This window comes from Penicillium odoratum, assembly GCF_028828045.1.
Source record: "Penicillium odoratum strain IBT 22623 chromosome Unknown utg000001l_segment0_segment0, whole genome shotgun sequence".
Taxonomy (NCBI): domain Eukaryota; kingdom Fungi; phylum Ascomycota; class Eurotiomycetes; order Eurotiales; family Aspergillaceae; genus Penicillium; species Penicillium odoratum.
In genome coordinates this window covers 216,983-237,048 of record NW_026643143.1, presented here as the reverse complement: position 1 = coordinate 237,048, position 20,066 = coordinate 216,983, and the positions used below count along the sequence as shown (strand labels likewise).

Here is a 20,066-nt window from a genome sequence, read left to right as displayed (position 1 = left end):
TGAACCGAAGTACATTAGCAGCTGCAAACCGGATGATCCTTGATCAAGCATTGCCTACCTCAAGATGATGATTAAAAACCTACCTAATTCACACTTCACGGAATCTGTGATTCTCCAATCCTCGTGCCCTTTATAACACCATGATCCCAACCCAGACGTCCCTACGAATGCGCGCCATCATTCTCAGTGTGGGCTAGCAGGCAGGAGAGGGCGAGGCCAGGAGCGACCTCACATGTCGAGTGGCTGTCATCACGAGGATTAATCAAAACTCCGAAGCATTTACCGGGGATGAGAATGATCGTAAGTAATGATGGGAATCGATAAATTGTGTGTGGTTGGGTTGGAAGGGGTAACGGGTGGGTTGATCAAGGAATGTTGCCAGCCACTGCGGATCTTGCAGACCGGCAATTCGGGGATGGATTGTGAGGTCACGATCATGATTTTTGAATTATTCTTGAATTGTTCTTGAGTTGTGATCTTCACGATTCAAGCTCTCTCGTCGGTATTTGGTATGACTCTCCGTAACCCGCGCTGCCACTACCAGCCTGTAGTTTAGTATAAACTTAGGTATGTTAAGTAGCACTTCAGGAGCTACTCTTTCCAAGGCCACAAAAAAGATCAAGTCACCGAGATTCAAAATTCTCATTTTCTTCTTACGGAGTACAATTGTACAAGTGCCAGGGTCCAGGGATGACTCCACACACTGTTTTACTGTGGCATTCAAAATCAGATAAATTTAGGATATTGATGACACATACCATTCTACCGCGAAACTTCTTCCGTCCGTATTCACTGCATACAATGGTCGTCCCAAATCTGTTCAGCGGAACAATCTTACGATCCGATCATACCCCATTGTGGACTCTCCTGAAGGGTTACTGGGGTCGTGCCCAAACCCAATCTCCAGTCCAGTCTCCAGCCCTAGCTTGGTGTTCTACTCGCTCTCCTAACTCTGTCTCCTTGTTGGCCTCTTACTTCGTCCCCAGCTCACTCTCCTACTCACTCTCTAGCTCAATCTTCGATGACCTTCAACAAAATTGCAGCGCTTTCCCAAGGGCTTTGGCTTTGGACACTACTGCGACTAATCGGCATTATTGATGAGCTTTTGCAGGAAGAGATCGTTAATCCAGGATTCACTGCAAATTGCTGTCTCTATGCCAGCACATCCATTTATACTGGGGCTCGGCAAGATCTGTGTTACGACCAGTTTCAGTATATCAAGCCCGAATTGAGATGCCCATCGCACTGCAATGGTTGCCCGACTTGCTAGCTACTGTGAAGCGCACCGATTTTGTATCAGCATAGTATAATATAAGCACGCTGGCAGAGGCTAAGGCTCTCAATTGCTCTGTTGTTTTCGTCCTAGCTGGGTGGAGTGGATTAACAACATGCGCGTTGGTTCTCGATCGAATCGTCTTTCAACCCAAACATGCCGAGGTTACAGTGCATATCTACCTCTCTATTACTTGGGTACACTGCGGACTTTTGGACATGCGTTTGAAATCTCTACCAGACTTTTCCTTTTCCCCCTTCGTCTTCCACGTCACTTTTCTTCTCTTCTCTCTGTCTCTCTTTCTTTACTCCGCTATTTATGAATTGGAGAGACATTTGACCACTTGATCAATGCGGTACGAAAGAAGGTAGAATACTGAACAAGAGGCTAAGTAGGAGACTGAGTAGGAGATATAGTAGGAGGTGTGGTCTAACACCCAAGTAGGCGCCGCGCTTTTTGCGCGGCGGAAAGCCTCTAGTTCGCGTATACGCGGGTGAGTCTCTTCAATTCTACGAGGCTAATCTGCACCAGGTTCGTGAAGTGTTAACCAGAAATTTCTGTCTCGATATCAATGATCTTGACGGATCAACTGAATCATTCATCAAAACTATAACAAACTGCCCAACGCGCTGGTCGCTATATCTACAGCATCGAATTTGGCGCTTTTTTGTTGCAATGATTCTCAATTGCCCACAATTCTGACAGCAAACATTGGTCACTAGTCGGTCCAGCTCTCCAATTGCAGATCTATTCGACCTCTGCGTGGCTACTCTACCATGATACCTCTTCGAGAGCTTGCCATACTAAGATGACGTCGTTGGCCACACATTCCAGGTATCGCAGAGTGGGCACACATACCGGATCTTGAATCCTGGTGGTATTTTACTACTCCGGGTAAGAATTTGATTGTTTGAATGCAACCCGGGTTAGCGTTGTGTAAAGTTGCCTCACAGCTCATTTGCACCGTGGACAAAGGTAAACAAGTGGATGATTGGCTTGTCGGTACCATTCGATTATGATACCAAGCTATAAAATTTTGATAGACGATAACACAAGCAGACTTTTGAATGGAAATATCTTGTTAAAGCAAAGCATGGAAGGACAAAGACCTAATGCCAGGAAGTTGTAAGTGAGGAACCAGTTGATTGCAAACCACCGAGGATCGGAACTGATGATCGAAAGTGGGAATTATGATTGAGGATCATGATGAATGGCGGATTATGATTGACATTTAAAAGATGTTTGATTGAATATTGGATTTGGGTTGAGTTATTGTGTGCGAATTCGAGATTGATGTTTGAAATGTTGCTCAAGACTTGAAGATTGAGGCTTGAGGCGTAGATTGATGTTTGACATGAAAATGTGAAGTCAAAGTAGAGATCGCAGTAAAAGTCGAATTCGAACCCATTATGAAGATCGTCCTGACCGTGTATCTGCATGAGTAATCAGCGGCGTTCGATCAGAGTGTGAGTGAGAAAAAATTTGGAGAAGTGCGGTGGTAGGGAAGGTATGTTGATCAGGGTGGTCTGGTAGTGAAATGTGACGGATATTCAACAACCTATCAAAATAATCAGCGGAGAGAAGACAGACAATATAGACAAACATAAGCACAAATGAAGCAGATGAGAGGCAGACATGATGGACGCCAAAAGTGGCTGGACTGGTGGACAGAGAGGGGCTTGGAAGATGGGAGTTTTGATTTGAAGATTATACTTAGAGAAAAATGGAACTGTGGTGAAGAATGAAGGAGGAAGGTGGGAGAAGGACATTTGTAGTGGGTGAAGTCACCTTCATATTCAATACCTGACTCAGAACGAGCAGCGCTTTTCTCACAATGTCCAGAATGAGTTCGATTTTCAAATTTCAATTCGGAACTCAACTTCAATCAACACTGGGCACTTATTATTCTCAATCATCTCAATCCTCCAAAGTCTTCCGTGATCTGCAATTGTGATTCTCAATCTCCATCCTTCATATGATCCTAATTCAAGATCATCGAAACTTTTCGACTTTGACCTTCAATAAAGCTTTGATAATACTACACCATTCTCAAATCTAGTATTTGTACCATCTCATTTTTAATTTGATTCATCAAGCTCGGAAATGTATCACATATTGGCGGAGAGTGAATATGGTGGCGTGATGATTAGTTGACTTATTTCTCAGGCACCAATTTGGGTTTATTCGGTTGTGCTTTGTCCAGTGTCCTGCCATATTTATGCATTTGAGCCGTTTTTAGCATGTCATGTAAATCGAAGACTCATGATGTAATAGACGAAACCTAACATGTGGCTGGACTCATATAGTTGGATGATAAGGTGTGGGGGCGGAGAAAGCTGGAATGTAACGGCGATCTGGCCTGGTAGCATCCACGGGTAGTTTCAGTAGTAGGACATAGGGAGGAGAATTCTGCATGTATGTAGAATAATATTTATGTTTATTTATTTTGGCCTCCGTATGCTTAAACAATATGGTCCAGGATATTATTGTATTTTTATGATATTATTGTATTTTTTTTCATTTCTCTTCCTAGTGTACCCAAGTAATGGGTTATAAATGGCAGAACCAAGAGTAAAAAGAAAGAGAAAACGAAGGAGACGTGGGAATGTGCCGCTTTCCCGAAGCCATCAGCTATGATTGACCTCTCGGGGTTCATTCGGTAACTTTCAATCCAAGGCAAGACGAGCTTCCTAGCACGGCAACCTTCTAGAACAGTCAGACGCCAGCATGCGGGTGGCTGTTGCTTAGGCTCGGCTGGATCGGTATCCCCTGAGAAGGCACATGTCATTCCTGTCTACCCTCATTGGCTGTTTGTAGCTGCTGTTCAACGATCGCCTAGCTCCCGGTGTGAGCCCCTGACGTTCATGTAAACAAGGTTTGATATACAGGAGACCTGCGTCAGCTTTTGGTGGATACTGAGCACTTTGTCGGGCGCAATACAAGGTTAGCTAGTTGTCTATGTAGTGCTCTATTAGCCACAGCTACCAGGCTGAGACTGACCATCAGCAATAAAATACATTAATTGTAAATCTCCGGGAACCAGCTCAATGGTTTTCATTGTCCCTGAAAATGGGAGCAGCGACAGAAAACGTCAAGAGAGGACTCTCTGTCAAGTCCTACAGCCTTCAAGAAAAGCCAACGGTTTGGTGGAGCCGGAAGAAGAGGCCAGGACAGGCAGAAGAGTAACAGTAATTCGTGCGGGACGAATGTGTATCCACATCAAGAGCTAAGCCGGCCCATGCGACGCACAAAAGAGGGCCAAGGGCACGAGATTCCAGGATAATTTTGGAATTATGTGCACATTAGATAAGGACAGGAACCAGAGGAAGTCAACCGGCGCTAAGGGTACCATGTGCGCATATCCGGGGATATGACTGGCCGATGGGGCACATTTGGCCACAGATGTTAGCGTGGAGTTAAAAAAAAGCCAATCAGCAACGTTAGATCTTTTGAGGGTCCAAACTAGGCCTGGTATCATGCAACACAGGCAGTCTAATATGCAAGCTTACCAGAATGATGCAACTCGGTGATCCGCTAGAGAGAGAAAGGAAAGTGTGCACGTGTGTGCAAGTGAGCTATAATAAAGTGGTGGGATGGTTCCCCGGACTTGTTGAAAGGGGGTGGGTGCGTCATGGGGATCTGCAGATGCCCCGACTGTTGATCTTTCGAATGAATACTTTTTTTTCTCTCAAAAATGAATTATATTGAATTTATTGATCTTTGTAACCCCTCACACGAGCATTTTTGTCGGTCTGGGGGGGGGGGAGGGGACCTTATGCTATCGGTACATTCGGAGGGTAACTAGTCTGAGTCGATTCTCCACTTCGCAGATCTCCGGTTCCTAACCCAGCAGGCGGTGGAACCAGACAGGGAAATTTTGCCACCACGTGCGATGATGATTGGCTAGAAAACTTCGAATTTTCTCCATCCGAACTCCACTTTTGTGCCTTCTGTTTTCGTTCACGAACCAACAAGTTTAATGAAATTCTCTGATGGCGGATTTTGGGATTCTCTTGGTATTTTCGGTCTATGGCATTGGAGGGAAACTGCGGAGCTTGCCACTTTGGAGGCCGAGCCCAGTCGCCTTTACTTCCGTAAGTCCCGTTCCTTTTTTCTAAAATATAAGATCTTGAAAGTCCACGCCGGATTGGGTTCGGTCCACCTCAATTTTTTTTGTGGTCAACCACCACTTTGAATCTTTTTCTCTTACACATCCTCTTCACCTCTCTACTCCTCCTCCCCTTCCCATCCTCCCCGGCTTCGGACTCTCACCGTCCACCGCCAATCCTTGCTTGATTGCGCCCATCAAGCTCGACAATTCGCCATGGCCGACTTTGGATTGCGGGCCCCTCATGGGCCTGACATGTCCGGCACTCACAACCCTTTAGAGGACATGGATATACATGAGAAGGGTGCCTTTGACGAATTGATTCGTCCGGATGACAGCTACACAAAGGATGGAACATACTGGGCTGATTTGCCGCTCGGGCAGAAGATCAAGTTCGTCAGCTCCTACGACGCCGCGGAGACCAGACGCGAACTTGGAAACATTTGGGAAATGATCAAGGTGGATCCTCTTTCGCCAGTTTCATATTACTTCCGCAATATGGTCCTGCCTGGTGCGGGTCTTGGTTTGGAGGGTTATGTGCTGTTCTCCATTGGCAACATCAAGCCGCTGTTTGAAAAGACATGGCCGGATTGTTGGGACAACGCCACTACTTGCAATCAGCAGTGGATCAACGCGGTTGATTACTTGGAAATCATTGGTATCATCTGTGGTCAGATTCTGGTGGGAATTATTGGTGACTGGTATGTTTGGAGGCAAATGAGGACCGAGAAAAAAAAGAAAGTACTAACAGAGATATAGGCTGGGACGCCGGTGGGGTTTGATTCAAGATGCTACGATCATGTTTCTCGGTTTGATTATGCTCACGGCCGCGTGGGGTTTGACCATGAATGGCTGGGTAATTTGCTACGCCTGGTCGCTGTTCTTCTACAGTGTTGGAGTTGGTAAGTCGGCTCCCAGAATTTGACCCTTGAAAGATGATCACTAACACATTGATAGGTGGTGAATACCCGATGACTGCGACCAGTGGTATGGAGAACGCAGTGGGCTCCGGCAAGATCTCGACCAAGGAAGACCGCCTCCACCGAGGCCGCAAGGTTACCAGTGCTTTCCTGATGCAGGGTTGGGGTCAATTCTTCAACCAGGCTCTGCTGATTATCCTGCTGTTGATTTTCCACCATGGCAGCGGTAACAACCCTTACTCCGCCGTTTCCACCCAATGGACATACCGTATCTCCTTTGCCATTCCCGCCGCTGGAACTCTGTGGCTGGTCTACTACCGTGCCTATCATATGAAGGCGGCGAGCAAGCAATTGACTGCAGCAAAGAAGAAGTCTTCGGTGACTGGCTACGACTTCGACTCTTTGCGCCTCACATTCAAGTACTTCGGTCCTCGTCTGATTGCCACTGCCGGCGGTTGGTTCTGCAACGATGTGTTCTTCTACGGCAACAAGCTGTTCCAGAGTGAATTCATCTCCGTGATCAGTCCGTCCTCCGACTCGATCATGCCCACCTGGTTGTGGAGCTTGGTTAATGTGGGTGTTTCATTGGTTGGCTACTACTGTGCTTCCTTTGTTATCGACAACAAACTCTACGGTCGCAAGTGGATGCAGACACTCGGCTTCTTGATGTGCTTCGTCTTGTTCGTGGTCCCCGCCTTCCACTACGAGTACTATACCTCGGCCGAACACATCAAGGAGTTCCAGGCCATGTACTTCCTCAGCTCCTTCTTCAACCAGTTTGGTCCGAACAGTGTGACTTTCCTGGTGGCCGCTGAGGTGTACCCCACGCCCATCCGTGCCACTGCCCACGGCCTGTCCGCTGCAGCTGGTAAATCTGGTGCTCTCCTGGCAGCCGTTCTGTACAACTACATTGATGACCAAACAAAATTCCTGGTGGTTCCCTGGTTCGGATTGGCTGGTGTTGTTCTGACTTTGGCCTTCCTGCCCGATACCACTGGTCTGGATTTGAAGGAACAGGAGCGTCGCTGGCAGTACATCCGTGAAGGTCGGGATCAAGAATACCATGGTCCTGCAGTCCACCCCAAGCACCTTTCTTGGTATGAGCGCTTCGTCTTGCACCTCGACCGCAACTACGATGCCGAACAGGATTACCAGCACAAGGTTGAGGAGTACCGCGCTGAGTGGGAGGCTGCCATGGCCTCGAAGTACGCTGAGAAGGAGAGCGGTGACGATAGTGTCGAGGACACCGATGACTCGCTGCTTGAGGGCCACGTCCACACTTACTTCCATCGCACCAGTCCTATGTTCAAGGGTATGAGCCCCATGGAGAAGCCTGGATCCTCAAATAGAAAGGATGACTTCACCCTGCCACCCGCCGCCGAGGTGGACGAAGATTCCTACTTCAATGCTGAGCGACACGACAACCCCGCGAATGTGCCAGCTGCTGATGCGCAAAATACATATACCAGCGGGCAACGCACACTCTCGAGCGAGTCACATACATTCTCGTCAAGTGAGAAACACTCATAGAGGATGATCCTAGATCTTCCCGTACATATTATATACATTTTTGACAGGGTTATATTTTTTTTGGACGTTGGGAAAAGTGTTCTTTGTTTATATTGGATCGAGCGTATCACCGCTTGCTTGGACATTGCATGAATTGCATTGATTTGGCGCCTGTTTATAATTAGATTTAGATGTTGATACCTTCACATACCCCAGCTTCGGCTTGAATGATCATGGATTCCATTGATTGGAGTCTAGTCTCGAATTTTCATTTTTCACAACCACAGTATGAGAAAACAGTCAATCACCATGATGTGTAGATTGGACACGCATCAATTGATGAGTATTTGGTTCTAGGGTGCCGCTTTGGCAAGTTGATTATGTAAAGTAAAGGCGGCAAGGATGCGCACCTAAAGGGAAAGCCATCGAACCGTAAAATCCGGTATGGAGCAAGCAAGAGTCCGATTCCCAACTATACGCCAATATTCTGCATAGAGAAGAGGAAGAGTGAAAATGAATCTCTTTGCATTTGGCTCCAACGGATCCGGTCAACTAGGCATCGGTCACACAGAAGACGTGTCTACCCCAACACAATGCCTCTTCACACCTGCATCCACTGAAAATCAACACAATTCAGTGGCTCAAAAAGACAAAATCGTTCAGATCGTCGCTGGAGGCAACCATACGCTGCTGCTAACGCAAAAAGGCCATGTCTATGCGGCCGGGTACAATTCCGATGGACGTTGCGGTCCGACACACATCAACTCAAACGAAGTAAAAGCCAGTTCAGAACAAGCTGAAGAGAACATTTTACAATTCCAGCGCGTGATCCTCACAGATTCGACCGGCACCGTTGACACTTTTAAATCTATTTCCGCGACGTGGGAGGCATCTATCCTTGTCGCGGATATGTCTGGTCAATTCAATAAAGTCTTTGTCCAAGGCTCGGCTGTGAAAGGGGAGCTTGGTATTGGAGAAAAGACTAAAGCCGCGGCTGTGACGCCCGGTACATCGATACCTGACTTCCCGCCACGGGGCACGACAGTCTCGGCGCTGGCAAGCGGGATGGGGCATACGGTTGCTATCCTCTCTAATGGCCAGGTTTACGGATGGGGCGGGTCTCGAAAGGGCCAGCTGGGTGAGGGACTGAAGGGCAAGAAGATTGTATGGTCGCCGACAAGGATTGAGGCCCCATTTGCAGCGACGGATGCCGTTTGTGGGCGCGAGTTTACGGTTCTGATTGGGAAGCGGGAGGAAGGGGAGTTTGTGGTTCTTGGTGATAAGGGGAATCGGTGGGGAGTGTTGGATGTGAATGATTCTGAGGCTTTACGAGTACGGATACGAGGTAAGGGTGTGGGAGCTAGTGTGGATTCTTCCGGTGCTTCTGCTAGTGCTATGGGTGGGTCTGAATTGTGGAGGTTGAAGGATATCGGGGCTAGTTGGCATGGCATTTATGCTCATGTTGCGCCTGATGATAGGTCTTCCCCTGTTGCGGTGGAGAGTCCGTTGATCGCTTGGGGTCGCAATGACCGAGGCCAACTTCCTCCGTCTGATCTTCCTGCTTTGGATAAGCTTGCTGTTGGTAGTGAGCATGTTGTTGCGCTTCTGCAGGATGGGTCCGTGGCGACGTTTGGGTGGGGCGAGCATGGGAATTGTGGACCAGATACGGATCTCCGCGGCAATGTGGCCGGCATGTATAAGATAATTTCCCTACCGGATGTTATGCATGTTGCTGGGAGAGTTGTTGGGGTTGGGGCTGGATGTGCGACAAGTTGGGTGATTGTGGATTGATCACAGCTTACACTTGGGCGGACTTGATATGAACAACGTTGAAAAACGTCTATTCGAAGAGACCCATGCGGCGAACCTGTGCGTTGTTAGAGAAAGTATCCACTGGAAAGACGGAATGGAAGACTTACCTGCGACATGCGTTGCGTTGGCGGAATCCCCATATCATCCTGTGCAGCCCGCTTTCGTCGTACGGGCATCGGGAAATCTGGCTCTGCGTCACGGAGGATTCCTTGGATTGGTACCTGAGTTGCATCAGCTATACAGTTCTGCAATCAAATAGACGTTCAACATACCTGACCTGTTGCATCCCACCCAAGAATATCTTGCGGCTCTTCCTTGGGAGTTATATCATCCCATTGATTATCGTCTTGTGTCACAAAGAGGCTATCAAACTCTGGTTCTGATGCAGATGCTGAGGGTTTTTCCCAGGTGGAATTGCGAGAAAGGTGATCCTGTGTCGAGGACCCTTGAAGCGGACGTAGAGGCCTATTCCGCGCCGACGGGGGCGGCATCGGTGTATTCTGTGTCGTATTCTGTGCAGCATTCTGTGCCGTATTCTGTGTTGCATTCTGTGCCGCGTTCCATGCCGCCATCTTCGCTATATACTCCGGCCTGTCATGCACCGAAGGACGATACGGAATAAATGGGGCCATTGAATCTCTGGCATTTGTAGGTACATGACCACGGGGCGCTCGATTGACGACGTGCGGCCTTGGCGCCTTTTGTGATTCTGGCGTATCGTCGTCTGCTTCGCCGCGAGTCATAAGGGTGAATTTTGCTTTGATGCCGGGTATTTCGTACGACAGCTGCATTGGCTTGCAAGGTCTGGTATACTGCGCCTTTACTGTGGCCATTCCCGTTTCGGCATGAGCAACCAGTGCTTTGAAGTCTTTCAAATTTATGGCCACATGCATGTTGTCTTCAACGGACCATTCTTCAAAATCTATCTTCGTAGCAGCGACAATTGTGTTTACCGGAGTTTTGAGAAGTTCTGCATACAATATTAGAAACTCTAACACAGGTGGTTACTAACCAGTCTGGTATATGGCGTACCTTCTCCCTCTGAGATTGTAATTCTCTTCGTGATGCTCGTAAAGTTAGCCTGGTCCATATCGCCGCACAGATCTAGCTGTTCCGCAGATGCAGTGAAATGTTCGAGAATCTGCTTCAGGTGTAAAGGACTCGCAGACCACGTATTCGTTGCATTTGTGTGATCAAACATGGCATGCTGAATGGAAGCCGGCTCATAGGTAAGCCTGTATGATTTAATCACACCCATGTCGCAGATCATCCTAAAGTTCAGTCGACATTCTGTCTCGTCAGGGTCCTCATGAAGCTCTGCATAGCAGACTTCTATCGCTGTCTCTTTTCCTTTATCGACTCTCCCATGAAAAACGGAAAGTAGTGCCTGGATTTCAAGGTTAGCAAACAGACACGCTATGCCGAAGATCAAGAATACCTTAATCATTATTTGACAATAAAACCGATCACCGTCTTCACTGTGGAACGAAAAGCCACTGGTTTTGCTGACGCTGAAATCGTACTCCTGGAAAAATTCCTCTTTGTCAAGCACAAAAGATGCAAATGCCGTCTTGGTTGAATTAAGGGCACTCATTCGGAGCTGATGACAGGTCAGAATCAACCGTAATCTTCTCGATAGCACGCCGAGGTGAGGTGGGGGCTTACAAGGCCTTGCTCGGCTTCAAGGGCGACGGTGTCGCTGAATTTGGCCAGGCATACGAAAGCATCGTGCATACGCACCATTGCATCCGGGTCCAGCGTGAAAGTCAGAGACGTCATTTTTGATGTTATGGGGTTGTGTATTGGATATAAATATCCCGAAGATTTAACATTCAAGGTTGTCTATCAAGAGTCGCGTCTACAAGATTGCGGCAAACGCGGGTTACGTAATCAGGTCGTGGACTATTCACGAAATTCTAACTAGATAAATGACTTAACCAAATTGACCCCATTATACGGAGTGAACCTGACGGAGACTTAAGTAGACTCTTAGTTTAAATAGCATACTCAAGCACGCTCAGCACGTTTATCAAACTAAATAGAGTATTGAGTAGACCCTTAAAGTATTGATATCAATAGCACGCTCATCACACAAACCAAACCAGACAGACCCTTAGATCATCAAAATCAACAGTGTGGCGAGTAAACCGATATTCTCGAGGATTTACTCCAGTTCTAAAATCAATTTGTAGCCTCTCGCAGGGAAAGCATTGACTTTATCCATGATTCTAGCTTACATCGCGCAGACTCTGTGAAGTGCTCGAACCATAGGTTAGTCTACTTAGTAGTATGGGCGTGATATTCGTTTACAATCGCTTACTCAAGGTTAAATAACGGGTTCTATTTATACCTCGTGCCGTCGGGATGCCGTCGGGAGCGATCTTCCTAAGGTAAGGAGGTATCTGATCATCGGTTAAGACCTCCGCTTTTTTCCTCTAAGGCGAAGTATCGCAGGATAGATCTTTGCGTGACTTCTTTTCCTTAGACCCGCTAGGCACTTGAATGGTGGCTTTCGTGGGGCGAGTCTCTGTTCGAAAGCTGGAACGGGAGATCAACCAGGGCGTCGTAGATCAATTCTTCAATGTCGCCGCGTTCAACAATATCACAAGGTGAATCAGGAGAACAGGGCAAGCGAAAGGCTATAATATCGACCATATCAAGCACGAAGATGTTACCGGTCGCTTTAGCAGGGGGGCACAATAAATTTGCTGGACCTTTGGTGTTCATCTGAGTGTAACCAATCTGACGACTTGGGGAACACTGATCGGTTGTTTTGCCGTCATGGCGGATGACCGCAACGAGCTCCTGCATAGATACCAGACTTTGCCCCAACGATAGTAATAAAGTTCTTGACGAACAAGCCAGTTGAAAACCTAGAGTATCTTCATCTGTCTCCAGATCCAGCTCTCTATGAAAGAGTTGGCACGCTTGAAGAATGTTGAATTCATGGAAGCGGCGAGGATCTCCGGCGTACACGCGATTTCTGGCTTAGAAGTCACGAGTAGAACAAAAAGCGTCTTGATGTCGGCTGTGACTCGGCACGTCAGTATGGGGTCAATTGTCTGGGGTCAGGGGTCCTACCCTGCTTGTGCCCAGGAATGGTCCCACTGACTGCAACGAACAGGGATTTGAAAGTTCGTGCTGGCATCTTGATGAGACTGAATTAAATAAAAAGACGAGGACACGGAGGAAAGAAGTGGGTTGAGTACGCTTTGTGAATCAATACGTCGGAAAGATCAGATCCTGTCCATGAATACCCCCTTTATCTCGACTTCCTTCTGGTTGGTGATCAAATAGGCGCACGTGTTATCCAATACAGTCATGAACGTAGATCCTTGCGCCTTGACTAGCGTCTTAATGTTGGCTGTGACTTGGCACGTTAGTATAGGGTTAATTGTCTGGGGTCAGGGGTCCTGACCTGCTTGTGCCCAGGAATGGCTCCTTTGATTGCAACGAACAGGAATTTGAAAGTTCGTGCTGGCATCTTGATGAGATTGAATTAAAAAAAAAAAAGACGAGGACACGGAGGAAAGAAGTGAGTTGAGTACGCTTTGTGAATCTGACGTCATCGGAAAGATCAGATCCTGCCCATAAATACCCCCTTTTTCTCGACTTTCTTCTGGGTGGTGATCAAAAAGGTGCATGTTTTATCCAATACAGTCATGAACGTAGAGCCTTGCGTCTCAAATATTGTCTCAATGTTGGCTGTGACTCGGCAGGTTAGTGTGTGGCCTATAGTCGGGGGTTAGGGAACCTACCATGCTTGTGCCCAGGATTGGTCCCACTGACTGCAATGAACAGGGATTTGAAGATCGTGCCAGCATATTGATGAGATTGAGGTAAATTAAAAGACGAGGATAAATGGAGGAAAGAAGTGAGTTGAGTCCAGCACTCGAAGAAATATATGAATACAATCAATAGTGGGATGGGTCAGGTTGCGGCAGGAGATGAAGGGATGTAGTTCGATGAATGGAAAAGAGGAATGAAGAAAGTAAAGAGAGAAGCTTAATCAATAACGATGTCATGAAGTGAGAGAATCTTTTTATACAAAGCTGATGATCACACTGTTGAATTGTGGCCTGATAGGTGCGGCACAAATGGGGCTGCTGCCTGGCTTTGGCTTAGTCTCAGGCAGAACACGTGCTAAGTGGAGCATTCCCAGGAAGCAAAGTCAATTGCTTTGGACCTCAAACATTTCCTTTAATCAATTAATCCTAATATTGCATGCTATCTCAGTCCACTAAATATAACTGGTGTGGTTTTTTTTTGGATAAGGCCAGTGACCGAGACTTAGATCTGCTGCAGTCGTGGTAGACAGCTTCTTCATTGAAGCAGGACTCTAGCTGAAGGGAAGCCACGCGGCGTGGCTTCCCCCATAATGTAGCTAGAGTCCTGTAGCGGAATTTACGCTCCTTATGACTATAGCATATGACATGCTCCATCTTTCTGTACACGAAGATACCCTGTGCAACAAGTATCTATACCAGGCGGTTATGATATCAACCACGGCCGTAGGGTAACAGTTAACGTATTTCACAAGCGGACGGGCCACACAAACGGGTGGGCCACCTCCAAACACCATTGTAAATGCAATATATCCAATACTCTAATCTCCCAGCAATCACATTCTTACAGTCTTGCATTATATGCCGATAGATTTTGATAAGGATCTTTAGAAGAATATATCAATTTCGAATATATCGAACGTTTGTAACATCACAGTACCGAAAACTACATCTTCAAATCGATAAGATATATATATGTTCTAGTCATCTAACCATGAAAATTCTCAAAATTCTCTAAAGAGACCGATATAAATTAGAAAGAACTAGACTTCCAAGGAGAAACCCCTGCAGACCACTCCTGTTGAGATAATGAGTTATAATTTATCGCATTTACTATGGTTTTCTGGAGGTGGCCCACCCGCTTGTGAAATACGTTATTCAGTCAACACTCCGTTCCCTTGCGATTATCGAGGGAAAAATGAGAACTTGGTAAAAAGTTGACCAAAAAAATGCGCCGACGGGGACTCGAACCCCGGTCTGCCGCTTGGAAGGCGGCAATGATAACCCCTACACTATCGGCGCTTTTCATGAAGAGATTCTTATAGAAGTGCCATGTGATGGAAAATATTAAATACAAAAGGAAATCAAAAAAGAATGCGCCGACGGGGACTCGAACCCCGGTCTGCCGCTTGGAAGGCGGCAATGATAACCCCTACACTATCGGCGCTTTTCATGAAGAGATTCTTATAGAAGTGCCATGTGATGGAAAATATTAAATACAAAAGGAAATCAAAAAAGAATGCGCCGACGGGGACTCGAACCCCGGTCTGCCGCTTGGAAGGCGGCAATGATAACCCCTACACTATCGGCGCTTCTATAAAAGTCGAATTGTGTTTTCAAATTATTAACTCCCGGTATTTTCTCAAATCCCAACATTGATGTTTCTCGGATTTTGGTGCAGCTTATACTGCTGATGATCTCGACAATACTAGCAAGCCAATCATCCACTTCTTCACATTAGTTCACGGTGAAAACGAGCCGTGGGGCAGCTTTACACAACATGCTCGATAAATTAAAAGCACGGTGGAAGAGACCAAGGCTCTCAATTGCTCTGCTGTTCTCGTCCTGGCGGGGCGGAGTGGTTTGACAACATGTGCATTGATTTTTTGATGGACTCCTACCATCTCTCCTGCCTTCTTGAAATTTTGAAAGACTGGGAGTGTGCTGAGCACCTTAAACTTTTCTCTACGGAGGAGCATCTCTATGCGCAGAGTGAAACCAGTAGGATGTGCCAAAAGAGAAAATCAGCCCGTTTAAAACCTCAGATCTCTCGTGGGATAGTGTTGGAATTGTATCAATTATTGATGACGGATGTGAAATTTCCGTCATGGAGAGATATCTCTCTCACAGGGTTCCAAGTCAAACAGGCTCGACGGTGTCCCTGGCATAAGTCGCCCTTCGACTGGATGAGATACTCGTTCCATCCAAGGTGGGTTCTCGGTTAGGACTCACAAGAGCCATAGCCTGAAGCGCAGTACGAATGTCGGCTTTGCTAAGCACCTTCCAGGAGGGGTATCCCTCTTGGCTCAGTGGAAATAAGACAAGATTTTCAGGACGGCTCATGAAGTCCTCCACATTTGGAAGAGGCGTGGCCGTGATCATGTCAAGCTCTTTGGTAATCTGGCGACAGTATGTGGTAAGTGGGAGGTCATTGACATCCTCTCCAAATGGATTCTCGATCTCGCTGCCGATGGTGAGTAGTCCGATAATTATGTATGCTGCGACTACAAAATTAAGTTAGTGACACGGCTTTATGACTACAGCTCGGTGATCTTACCCATGGAAGCAGGGATGGTGGTCCAGTGCAAGAATTTATAAAGCTGAAAGGGAAGAAGCATAACATAGATCCAGGAGATCTGGGAGATGGAAATACTATACGCGGCGGGTAGAGGAGTGTCTAGCACACGCTCTGTTCCAGTCAGAATTTCATTAAGCGTGGACATCATTGTCACTGCGGTCTCGTCAGGAACTCTCTATCTGGAGACTTTTAATCTCTTGCACCCACTTGCTTGGCCCTGGTATTGTGCCACAGAGAGCGTACCATTCCTCACGCACGATTCGATATAGGCAGACAGATGGATAAGTATCTCAATGGGGAGTTGTCCTAATGATTTCTTTGATCGCTTGACCAGTTTTCGTGGGTTGGACTTGGCAAATGAAAAGCCTAGATACTCCCCGACAGACTTCCACGGTGTTTTGGACGGGAGATGCATGCCATTGCGGTCATGGGCTTGGAAGGCAAATGTATCCAAATGACTGATCAGAGCTGCCAAGTCTTCTTATGCAACATCAGGCTCGAAGCGAAGCCTGTGTTTCAAGGCGACGGCAAACGCGAGAATAAGATTCATGGCGGAGCTATACATCGGAGTTATTCATCCATTGATACTCCAATTAGGCTTAACATACCGCTTCCTCAGAAGATCCACTTTTCCCTCTTCTCCATCTCGCTCACCGAAATGCACCCAGATTATCCGAGCCAAGTTGCGCGACGTCTGAATCAGCGAGGCCCAATACTTGCGCCCATCCGCCCATCCGCCCATCTGACCCATGTCAATTTGAGCTACCGAGTAGACTGGCGGGGCCCCAACCTTTCGTATGCCGTTGAACCGCGGAATGACAGCGACAAGCCCACCACAAAGCCAAGAACAGTAAGCAGGATATTGTTGATACCGACTAGCGCCATGGAGTACACTTTAGTCAAACCCCATCCAGGTTCTTAGTACGGGAAACCCTACGGTTGTGACAATAATGAGAGATGCAGGTAATGAGAGTCGCCCAACCGCCAACCAAAAAGACCGGTAGAATCATCTGTGGCATTATGCTCCCCTGTACTCGCATCATGATCGGCCATTTCGAGTGTTTCGTCATGTTTCGGGGTCCGTGCTGTCAAATCCCTTCATTTCAGTTGAGACACCGTAGTCAATCCATGGTGTATGCCTGGGAATACATACAAAGAGTGTGATGTCGGGGATGCATGTCTGTTTCAGCACTTCCATGGCGGGGAGACTCGGTATCTGAAGCGATACCAGGAGGTGATGAGCAATGACAGCCGCACGAAGGTTTTCAAATGCTCTGTTGCGAATTTCTGACCACAGATTTCGGGAGTGCCCAACAAAAAGAGTGAATTCTTTTGCCAGGCTACCGGACTCCAGCTCCGCAATCAATTTGCGGCCCCTTGCAGGAGAATCGTTCACTTTTTCCATAATGATAGCTTGCACTGCGGAGGCTTTGTACAGTGCTCGGACCATAGGTTGGTCTTCTTTTGTGGCAGTCCGTGCGTGGTATTCGTTCACCATCGCTTGGTCGAGATTGAACAGTGGGTTCATCTTGCACTTTATGCCTTCAAGGGCGACCTTCCGCAGGAGATCAAGCATCTCATCGTCAGTTAGGATTTTGGGCTTCTTCCTCTCGCGAGAGGAGTCTCGGGATGAAGATTTCCCTGCCTTCTGTGCCTTGGAGCTGCCGGGCACCGCAATGGTGTCTTTGGTCGATTTCTGTCCCTTGGGCACGCTGGGGGTGGCTTTGGCGGGCGAGGCTCCATGTTTGTGGCCTGAAATGGCAGATCTACGAGGGCATCGCATAACGAGTCCTCGATATCACCGCGGTCGACACTATCGCAAGGGGAATTTGGTGAACATTGCAAGCGAAAAGCCGGGATATCCACCATGTTGACCACGATAATGTTACCGGTGGCGTCAGCGGGGGGCACGATGACTTTGCTAGACCAGTTTGTATTCATCTGAGTATGAGTGATTTGAAAACTTGGTTTCCACTTGTCAGCGGTTTTCCCGTCATGACGGGTCACATCCTCAACGATATCAAAATCGGACCTCTTGAGCCCCGCTGGCACAGTGACGTGCCCAATCTTGATGACTTTATAATCAGATGCCCGGTTATCACCCAACATCCAAGGGACGTGTTTGGAGATTCCATCTCCAAGTAGAACATAGCTTCCGATCATGTAAAGCCACAAGACGCCGTGGGCATAGGCAACTGGGGGCTTCCCATGTGGGACGCGCGATATTTTCATCGCTGCCATGGCGTCGTATGCGTTTCTACTCTTCCGGAGCTCTGTGCTGGTGACGACCATTCTCAGGTGCAGAATCTGAGCGTCATCTGGTGTAACGTTGTCGTCATGAGGGGCGTCAACGATTGCAGTGAATGTTTTCCAGTCAGTGGCAGTGGTTTTTGTGAAAACCATGCTTTGGTGAGGTGCTTTCTCGCGGTGCTTCCTGCATTTTGCGTTCGCAGAGTTGTACTCGGTGATGATCGTTTCTTTGTTTGCTTTCCACGGAAACTTGAGTGGTTTTGATGATGACATGGCGACGTTGTATTGGAAAAGAGATATCACGAAAGCTGGGTTCTGGAAAACGAACTGGAGTTCAGAATTCAGGCGAAGGCAGGGTTTTAGAGATGAGAGCAGCTGAACCGAACTGGAGTTCAAAATTCAGGCGAAGGCAGGGTTGTGGACACAAGAGAAGCTCAAGCGAACTGAGGTTGACGTTTCAAATAAGGGTGGAAGGTGTGGAAGAAAGGAAGAAGAAGAAACGAACTGAGGTTGAGGATTAAAATACGGTAGAAAGGAGGAAGACGAAACGAATTAGTGGTGGGGTACAATATCAAGGACGCGTTTACAAAAGAAGCCCACTACCTGTGATATTGAATATTAGAAGTGAATAAAGCAAAAACAAAAGTTGCCTTATTGCCTAGCTTCGTTGAAATAGCCGATGAGGTCTAGTCTGTTAGCTATTCTCTGCTCGTCCCACGCAAGGCCGATTCCTTGCCGTCGCAAGAGGTGTGAATTCTCGTGATTTTCGCTGATCTTTTGCAGAAGTTCGGAAAGCAAAGTTCTTCTCGAAGGTCACTTATGCAGGGTCTGTGTCATCACTTAGTCCAGGGAGCTCGAGAATGAAGTCACAGTATGGTGAACCTTAGAGATAACCGCGTGGCCTTTGTGCAGTTCGATATGAACATTGGAACCGTGTCGCTAATCTTTGGTGTATATGCCAAATGCTTCACATCATATCTAGACTTCATTTCCAATTCTACGTAGGCTTGAACTTGAAGAGCGTATCGTCGGCACAGTGGCAATACTTTTGTTACTTGCGAAGGGATGAGCCCTAGTCTCGTAATGGTGTTAGATGAAAAGTAACGCGCTAGTAGTGTTAGGGCTGCTGTGACTAAAAAATTTAACTTACGTTAGTTAACATAGTTAACTATGACTTGGCCTTGGTTTTGTAATACTTACCGCTTCCAAGCGGCAGATCGGGGTTCGATTCCCCGCTGATGCATCCTTTTTTGTTTTTTCCTCTTACTATTCTAGACGGGCATTCCATAACCCATAGGTAAGGGCGTAAGAAACTTTTTCATTTTTGCTTCAACTAGTATTAATAAATATTCGAAGCTTCTGTTTATCAATTTGCCAAATTGATTTCTACTCCAACTGTTAGCTCCGAGAACATATGCTTTTGAAGGTGAATCAGGTTCTATAATACCCGTGGACATATATAAATATATATATGACAAAGACATCTGCACATGTGGATGTGTGCCAGACCATGTACAATGCACATGTACAGTATTGATTGTCATTTGGAACAAACACGACGTCAGACTCTTAAGAGAAACCCATATTATACACTATTAAAGATAATCATCAATTATTCCAAAGTTATCGACAGACTAAATTCAGGGCTGGTGAAAGGAGCGTCAAGTGCTCAGTTCGAGGATGTTAGAAGTAATTGATACCGCGATCAACATTGAATGGCTTATATCAAAGATTCCCCGTTCGAATCTCTGTGTTGGAATTTTTTTTCTTTCTTTCTAGTTGTCTTCTTCCCATACTCCATGACTACTAGAGAGTCTCGTCCCGGCAGTGA

General features: G+C 47.0%; 6 protein-coding genes across 6 annotated transcripts; 2 read left to right on the top strand and 4 right to left on the bottom strand.

Moving 5' to 3' along the window:
• Positions 1-5,597: 5,597 nt before the first annotated feature.
• N7520_000085 (putative MFS phosphate transporter) lies at positions 5,598-7,831 on the top strand (the record flags this gene model as incomplete). The annotated part of the gene is made up of 3 exons (XM_057134020.1): positions 5,598-6,082; positions 6,141-6,283; positions 6,339-7,831. 3 exons carry the CDS (start codon positions 5,598-5,600, stop codon positions 7,829-7,831), a joined length of 2,121 nt encoding a protein of 706 aa, XP_056999956.1.
• A 492-nt stretch (positions 7,832-8,323) lies between these two features.
• N7520_000084 (RCC1 domain-containing protein) lies at positions 8,324-9,601 on the top strand (the record flags this gene model as incomplete). Its single annotated transcript, XM_057134019.1, has 1 exon — positions 8,324-9,601. One exon carries the CDS (start codon positions 8,324-8,326, stop codon positions 9,599-9,601), a length of 1,278 nt encoding a protein of 425 aa, XP_056999955.1.
• Positions 9,602-9,650: 49 nt separating this feature from the next.
• On the bottom strand, positions 9,651-11,401 carry N7520_000083 (uncharacterized protein; the record flags this gene model as incomplete). The annotated part of the gene is made up of 5 exons (XM_057134018.1): positions 9,651-9,677; positions 9,730-9,843; positions 9,895-10,592; positions 10,655-11,222; positions 11,288-11,401. The coding sequence occupies 5 exons, from the start codon at positions 11,399-11,401 to the stop codon at positions 9,651-9,653; spliced, it is 1,521 nt and encodes a 506-aa protein (XP_056999954.1).
• Positions 11,402-15,546: 4,145 nt separating this feature from the next.
• N7520_000082 (uncharacterized protein) lies at positions 15,547-16,400 on the bottom strand (the record flags this gene model as incomplete). The annotated part of the gene is made up of 3 exons (XM_057134017.1): positions 15,547-15,911; positions 15,965-16,138; positions 16,193-16,400. 3 exons carry the CDS (start codon positions 16,398-16,400, stop codon positions 15,547-15,549), a joined length of 747 nt encoding a protein of 248 aa, XP_056999953.1.
• A 66-nt stretch (positions 16,401-16,466) lies between these two features.
• N7520_000081 (uncharacterized protein) lies at positions 16,467-16,736 on the bottom strand (the record flags this gene model as incomplete). The annotated part of the gene is made up of 2 exons (XM_057134016.1): positions 16,467-16,542; positions 16,594-16,736. The coding sequence occupies 2 exons, from the start codon at positions 16,734-16,736 to the stop codon at positions 16,467-16,469; spliced, it is 219 nt and encodes a 72-aa protein (XP_056999952.1).
• A 315-nt stretch (positions 16,737-17,051) lies between these two features.
• Positions 17,052-18,508, bottom strand: N7520_000080 (uncharacterized protein; the record flags this gene model as incomplete). The annotated part of the gene is made up of 2 exons (XM_057134015.1): positions 17,052-17,751; positions 17,961-18,508. 2 exons carry the CDS (start codon positions 18,506-18,508, stop codon positions 17,052-17,054), a joined length of 1,248 nt encoding a protein of 415 aa, XP_056999951.1.
• Positions 18,509-20,066: the final 1,558 nt, after the last annotated feature.